The sequence below is a fragment of the Carlito syrichta genome, unplaced genomic scaffold (assembly GCF_000164805.1).
Source record: "Carlito syrichta isolate Samal-C Ts95f unplaced genomic scaffold, Tarsius_syrichta-2.0.1 Scaffold123281, whole genome shotgun sequence".
NCBI classification, from domain to species: Eukaryota; Metazoa; Chordata; class Mammalia; order Primates; family Tarsiidae; genus Carlito; species Carlito syrichta.
In genome coordinates this window covers 3842-11271 of record NW_007067377.1, presented here as the reverse complement: position 1 = coordinate 11271, position 7430 = coordinate 3842, and the positions used below count along the sequence as shown (strand labels likewise).

Sequence of the window (7430 nt, the reverse complement as noted above, 5' to 3'; positions counted from 1 at the left end):
CAGTGGCTGCTCCCAGCCACCGCAGCCTCAACCTGCTGGGCTCCGGCGATCCTTCCGCCTAAGCCTTCCAAGCAGCTGGAACTACAGGCGTGCGCTACCACATCCGGCTAATTTTTTTATTTATTGTAGAGACAAGGTCTTGCCAAGCTGCCCAGGCTGATCTCGAACCTGCAGACTTGGGCAATCCACTCACCTCGGCCTCCCAAAGCATGGGATTACGGGCTGAGCCACCGAGCCCGGCCTAGAACAGTATCTTTATTTCAAGCCCAGGATGTACTGTGTTCATTGGCACCTAGGCTAATGCTACAAACACGCTCTTGGAATGGACTCATTTGTATGTCGGGGACTTACTGTAACTGGGACTACAGGCGTGCACCACCACGCCCGACTAATTCTTTTTTGTAGAGCCAAGGTCTCACTACATTGCCCCGCCTGGGCAGGCTGTGTTTTAAGGAGGCAAAGGCTAATAGAATGATCTCACAGAGAAGGGGAGATTGACAGGAGTGAAGAGGCAACTGCAGGAACCCAGTCGTGGGACAGGCGTTCGAGTCAGAGGGGCCTCAACAGGCCCCAGGACAGCCCGCCATGGTTCCAGGAGGAACGCACAGACTCGGCCAGGGAAGCGTTAGCGGGATGGCTGGATGGCAAGAGGGATCTGTTTAGGATGGCAGAGGCCCGTCGCATGGGAGTTATCCATAACTCGCGCTCTAGGGAAGAATAAGTGTGGGACCAGGGCTGGGGGATGGCCTGGAAAATCAGCCCAAGGAGGAAGACGAGGGTGTTTCATGATGATGCACCTCAGAATCGGGTTGGGAGGGAAGGACACGGTGATGGGGACAGAGGTCGTCAAGGGTCAAGGTCCTGGTGAGATCACACCACTAACCCAGGGGTGAAAGGGGTGACAGGAAGGTGTGGAGGTCACGGGACCAGATGTTGAGATTATGAAGGTGATACAACCATCAGGAGAAGAGGCTGAGGCCAGGTAGAAAATGAGGTCTTGGCTGAGCACGGTGGCTCACACCTATAATCCCAGCACTTTGGGAGGCCAAGTTGGGAGGATTGTTTGAAACCAACCTGGGCAACATAGACCTCCTCCTCTCAAAAAATTAGCCAGGCATGTTGGCGTGCACCTGTAGTCCCAGCTACTTGGGAGGCTGAGGTGGAAGGATACCAAGCCCAGGAGGTGGAGGTGGAGGTGAGCTGTGATCGTTGTGCCATTGCACTTCAGCCTGGGTGACAGAGTGAGACTCAAAAAAAAAAAAAAAAAAGAGGTCTTATCAAGTCAAAGATCTGGAGCGACCACGGCCTAACCAGGTGTGACTAAGGATGACAGAAAAAGCGCTGGGAAGCCAGGTGGACATCAGAGACCAGCAGAATGACTGATGATGGGACAGCATATGCTGTGGCCGTGGGCGTGTGTGACCCAGGAGCCAGGGAGTGTCCCGGGAGCAGCCATGGGCAGTGAAGACGACTTCCGCATTCCTCCAGACCTGTGGGGCACAGAAGTTATGTAGCTCTTCCGGAGGCAGGCTGTTGGGAGGAGGGAAGCACCAGGTTGTTGTTTTTTTTTTAATTTTAAAGATGTGGTGTACAGGCCGGGCTCGGTGGCTCAGCCTGTAATCCCATGCTTTGGGAGGCCAAGGTGAGTGGATTGCCTGAGCCCGCGGGCTCGAGACCCACCTGGGCAACTTGGCAAGACCTCATCTCCACAATAAATCAAAAAATTAGCCGGGTATGGTAGTGCATGGCTGTAGTTCCAGCTACTTGGAAGGCTGAGCAAAAGGATCGCTAGAGCCCAGCAGGTCAAGACTGCGGTGGCTGGTAGCATGCCACTGCACTCCGGTCTGAGCGACAGAATGAGACTTCAACTCGAAAAAAAAAAAAAAAAAAAAAGGTGTGGTGTACAATTCAGGGTTAGGTATACAAATGTTCATTATGCATGCACCCTTGTTGATGAGGTGTGCCCTCCACTGTCTGGCAGCACCAGATTTTCAGGGTGAGAAGGCAGAAACTCAGGAGCTGATGGGATTTTGCGGAGGAATACAAAAGACAAAGTAGGCTTTGGCTCCTCCTCCCCCACCTTGGGGAGGTGAATCTTCTCTCTCCCTCTTCTTTCTCTAATTTACTTTTAAATAAACTTTTCTTTCTTTAAAGAAAAAAAAAAAAGACAAAGTAAATATCCGATGCCTGGGGTATCTGAGGAGGCATCTGGAAACTCACATCTGCTGTGAGGGGTGGTATTCAGGCACAGCTTGATCCAACTTAGCCACAGATAACCTGCCAGGCTGGGGCTACTCACCTTTCCTCCTCAGACGGCTCCAGATCTTGCCAGGCTGGCCAGCTCCCTATAGCCCTGTCTGTGCTGACCTACAATATGGGTTCTTTAGAGCAGTAGTATAAGATGTGGTGAATGGCATACCAGATGCCTTGCTACTGACAGGACGGCACAGCAATGAAAGCTCTGGACCTAAAACTGGACTGTAGTCCCAGAGTTGCCCTTTCCCACAGTGTGAACTTGCTGATGGTCAGCTCTTGAGGACTCGTGTGTTTTAAACAAAGGGTGGTCTTAGCCGGTCACGGTGGCTCACGCGTGCCATCCTAGCACTTTGGGAGGCCGAGGCAAGAGGATGGACTGAGCCCAGGGGTTTGAGACCAGGCTGGGCAACATAGTGAGACCTCATCTCCACAATAAACCAACAAATTAGCTGGGCATGGTGGCATGTGCCTGTAGTTCCGGCTACTTGGAAGGCTAAGGTAGAAGGATCGCCTGAGCCCAGCAGGTAGAGGCTGCGGTGGCAGTGAGCCATGAGCGTGTCACTGCACTCCAGTCTGAGTGACAGAGTGAGACTCCGACTCAAAAAAAAAAGAGAATTGTCTTAACATCGCTTCAGACTTCAATGTCTGCCTTCAAGGAGGGGATGGCCACTGGGGATCCATGAGCCCAATGCTGTCGTGACAGCACCAAGACCTCCAGTTCAAGACCCACTTGTGCTGCATGTACAAAGATGACCACTTTATTAGCTGTCTCAAGGGCCACCTCACTTCTTGGCTTCTTAGGCATTCCTACCCTGAGAAATGAAGCCAGTCGATTCTTTGCGTGGGTTGAGGCGGGAGAGCCTGGAGGTGTCCACACGTCCCTTGGGGTGGGGGCAAAGCACCTGTGGAGTGTGTCCAAAGGATAGAGACAGCTGGCCTTGGCCACCAGGGCAGAGGCTGGCACTGACATTTCTTAACCTGGCCATGCTGTGCGCCGAGTGACACTGGCTTGTGCTCCGAGATGGGTGGAGGCAGTTGTTTCGTCTACCTCATGGGTGGGGACGGGCTCTCTCCCTTCCGGGACAGAGAGGCCACGACCCGCTGGGAACTGGATGGCCCTCCTGAGCTGGCTTCTCTCCTGCAGAGAGCTGCAGCTGCACGGCTTTGTGAACATGGTGACGGAGCTGAGTGAGAAGAGCAACAGTCAGGTGGCGTCTGTCTACGAAGACCCCAACCGCCTGGGCAGGTGGCTCCAGGTAATGCCCCCACCCCCTGCCAGGGGAGCCCACCTGAGGGGGGTGGGGAGACTTGGCATGTGCCACCCAGGAGAAACTTCACGGGCTTCCGGCTAACCTTCATGGCAGCCCCAGGCCTCGAGGGGGGGTGGCTCTGTCCTTAGGACTCCAGTGGAGACTCAGAGGTGATGGCTTGCTGTACAATGGCCGCTAAGGGATGGGGTCCAGCCTCCCATTCCAGAAAGCATACATGCTCCAGACCACAAAACCTTAGGCCTAAGCATCCAAAGGGTCTGATGCCTTCAGCTAAGGCTGTCAGAGCTGGGTCATGGCCCCGGGGTCCCGCCTGACCCCGGCACAGCCCTGGTTAGAGCCCAGGTTAGCCTTCAGCTCTGGAGCGCTGTCCTGCGAAAACTCATGTGATCACCCCTTGCTGCATGTCCCATCCTGAGTCCCAGAGATACAGCAGGACAGGACAGATGCTGTGGACAGCAAGGGAGCTACAGGGGTAGCAAGGATAAGATTAAGTGTTGGCAGCCGGGCGCAGTGGCTCATGCCTGCGATCCTAGCGCTTTGGGAGGCTGAGGCAGGAGGATCTCTTAAGTCCAGGAATTCCAGATGAGCCTGGGCAACATAGTGAGACCTTGTCTCCACAAAAAGTTAAAAAAAAAATTAGCCAGGTGTGGTGATACAGGCCTGTAGTCCCAGCTCCTAGGAAGGCTGAGATGGAAGGATTGCCTGAACATGGGAGGTTGAGGCTGCTGTGAGCCGTGATCGTGCCACTGCACTCCAGCCTGGGCAACACAGTGAGACTCTGACTAAAACAAACAAAAAAGTATTGGAGAGAGAAAACAAAGCTCATTCCAGGGAGTCACTGGCCGAACTAGGCAGCTTAAGTAGTCGGGAACATCCTACATGGAACTGAAGCACCCCAGGAGTAGGCTATGCAGACGTCGGGGCTGGGGGCAAATGAGAAGTAGGAGCCCTTGGAGTACAGGAGCAGCTGGCGTGAAGGGAAGAGCCGCGTGGGGCGTGCTCGGAGGACCTGAGGACGGGAGGGCTGTGCGGCCAGGTCACTGTGAACAGAGGTCAGAGGCGGGCAAGGGCCACGTTGTAGATTAGGGACCTTTTAAGCCGAAAAGTAAATACACGAAGCCTGATAGGATGAGTGAGGCTACACTCAGATTGTCCAAAGACCCCTCTGGCTGCAATGCAGGGAGCAGATCTTGTTGGGAGGGGACAGGGACAGAGGAGGGGAAACTGTCTGGAAGGCACTACAGTGGCATAGAGGACAGATCCGATGGCTTCCCGGCTGGCGCCAGAGACACACTGACTGGGAATGTGCTTGAGGTAAAGCCGGTAAGGCTCGTGAATGGACCAGATACAGAAGAAAAGGAAGAATCTGGGTGAGTCCGGTTTCAAGCCTGAAGAACAGGAGAAGGGGTCAGAGGAAAGCCTTGAAGAAGGGGTGACATCTGAGCTGGGTTTTGAGGGCTGAGTAGGAGTTGGCGGGAAGGAGGAGGTCTTTCCTTATGGCACATTCTCTCTGGGGCCGCCCAGGGAGCCGTGTGGCTGGCAAGATGGACACAGGCAGGAAAGAGAGGGTGGGTGAGGTGACTTCCCAGCCTGTTTCCATCTCCCCCAGGACGAGATGGCCTTCTGCTACACCCAGGCTCCTCACAAGACGGTGTCCTTGGTCCTTGACACCCCTCGGGCCGTCTCACTGGAAGAGTTCCCCATGAAGTACTCCCTGGTACGGAGCTTGGTTTGGCTGGTTCCAGCTGAGTCCTGCCTCTCTGGCCTGGGCCTGCCCAGAAGGGGTGGGGCACCGGGGGAGGGAAGGGCCCAGGTGGCCTCAGAGGAGTGGGAGGGGAATGCGGGAGCCCTTCCCTCCTAACTCCCCCACTTCGGCTGGGTCTCCTTCCAGAGCCCTGGTGTCGGCTACGTGATCCAGGGTACCAAGGACCACAGAGTGGCCAGCATGGATTCCATCGGGAACCTGATGGTGTCTCCGCCCGTCAAGGCCCAAGAGAAGGAATATCCCCTAGGCAGGGTCCTCATTGGCAGCAGCTTTTACCCCAGGTGAGCCAAGAGGCCAGATGGTGGCCAGATGTCCTAAGACTAAAGGCAGGGGCCCTGGTGGCTCACCTGGGCTCCACAGAACCTCAGCAGGTCATCGTCTCTGGACACTTTTTTTATTTTTGAGTTGGAGTCTCACTGTCATCCAGACTGGAGTGCAGTGGCCGCTCCCGGCCACCGCAGCCTTGCCCTGCTGGGCTCCGGCGATCCTTCCGCCTCAGCCTTCCAAGTAGCTGGAACTACAGACACGTGATACTATGCCCGGATGATTTTTGATTTATTGTAGAGATGAGGTCTTGCCAAGTTGCCCAGGCGGGTCTCAAACCCACGGGCTCAGGCAATCCACTCACCTCAGCCTCCCAAAGTGTGGGATTACAGGCTGAGCCACCGATCTGGACACTTCTTAAATTGAGATAAAGATATTTGGCTGGGCTCAGTGGCTCAGCCTGTAATTCCAGCACTTTGGGAGGCTGAGGCAGGAGGATCTCTTGAACCCAAGAGTTTGAGACCAGCCTGGACAACATAGCGAGACCTCATCTCTACCAAAAGGGTGGGGTGACATACACCTGTAGTTTCAGCTATCCAGGAGGCTGAGGTGAGAGGATCACCTGAGCCCAGGAGGCCAAGGCTGCAGTGAGCCATGATTGTGCCACTGCATTCCAGCCTGGGCAACAGAGTGAGACTCCAACCAAAAAAAAAAGGAAAAGAAACTGCTTATTCTTTGAGAGACTCTGGGGTTTAAGCTGAAGCAGGTGGGGCTCAGCTGGCCTACTGACCCAGGAGGTTTTATTTCCATGGGGTTTTATTTTGTTGGGCTTCTTGGTGGCCACAAATCCCAAGTCACGTTTGTGTCCAGGGTTTGGTCTATCTAGAGTCAAGTGGCTCCACCCTGGGTTGGAGCAGCATAAGGAATTCCTAACCACCCCATCCTCTATGGACTGGGCACCGCCCCCCAAAGGCCAGAGTGGCCAGTTACCCGCAGGTGGTCTGACACCCACCAAGTGGCAGGCGGCCAGCCCAGGCCGCGCTGGCTCAAAGACTGTTCTCTCCTCTTCCTTCCAGCGCAGAGGGCCGGGCCATGAGCAAGACCCTCCAGGACTTCCTCCGTGCCCAGCAGGTCCAGGCCCCAGTGGAGCTGTACTCAGACTGGCTGATGACCGGCCATGTGGACGAGTTCATGTGCTTTATCCCTGTGGATAACACAAGCGAGGGCAAGGTCTGTGGGAGCTGGAGAAGGGGGCGTCCCACACTTTTGTCAGGGACCCTTGGTAGCTTCTGGGGAGGAAGCGACCCTGACCCCAGTTCTGTTTCCAGGGCTTCCGGCTGCTCCTGGCCAGCCCCAGCTCCTGCTATCAACTGTTCCAAGAGAAACAGAAGGAAGGCCACGGCAACGCACTCCTGTTTGACGAGGTTAGGACAGACCAGCTTCTTTCTAATGGTAAGGGAAGCTCCTCTCAACAGAACAGAGCTGACCCCTTCTTCCCCTGGGCCCTTATTGGATAGTCACTCTTTATCACACTTGGTAGATGTCATCCCAGGGGAACATAAATGCTGTTGGAATTACCTTATTAGAACGTCTTGTTCTGTTTCTGGGTTATCCTGGTGGCCAGGTGTTCTGGGGTGGCCGAAAGGCCTCTGGAATGTATTTGAAGTACGGTGGCTCATGCCTGTAATCCCAGCACTTTGGGAGGCTGAGGCAGGAGGATTTCTTGAGCCCAGGAGTTTGAGACCAACCTAGACAACAAAGTGAGACTTTGTCTCTACAAAACACTTAAAAATTAGCTGGGCTCGGTGGTTCAGCCTATAATCCCGCGCTTTGGGAGGCTGAGGTGAGTGGATTGCCTGAGCCCGCGGGTTCGA

General features: G+C 54.8%; 1 protein-coding gene across 1 annotated transcript in view; it reads left to right on the top strand.

Annotated features, from left to right (window-relative positions):
• The window catches only part of PADI6 (peptidyl arginine deiminase 6), a gene marked incomplete at its 3' end in the record, with an annotated part of 26089 nt that overhangs the window by 15790 nt on the left and 2869 nt on the right, over positions 1-7430 (top strand). Inside the window, exons 9-13 of the mRNA XM_008048250.1 lie at positions 3401-3512; positions 5137-5244; positions 5419-5573; positions 6633-6786; positions 6885-7008. Coding sequence (XP_008046441.1) covers positions 3401-3512; positions 5137-5244; positions 5419-5573; positions 6633-6786; positions 6885-7008 — 653 coding nt within the window. The remainder of the gene's footprint in view (positions 1-3400; positions 3513-5136; positions 5245-5418; positions 5574-6632; positions 6787-6884; positions 7009-7430) is intronic.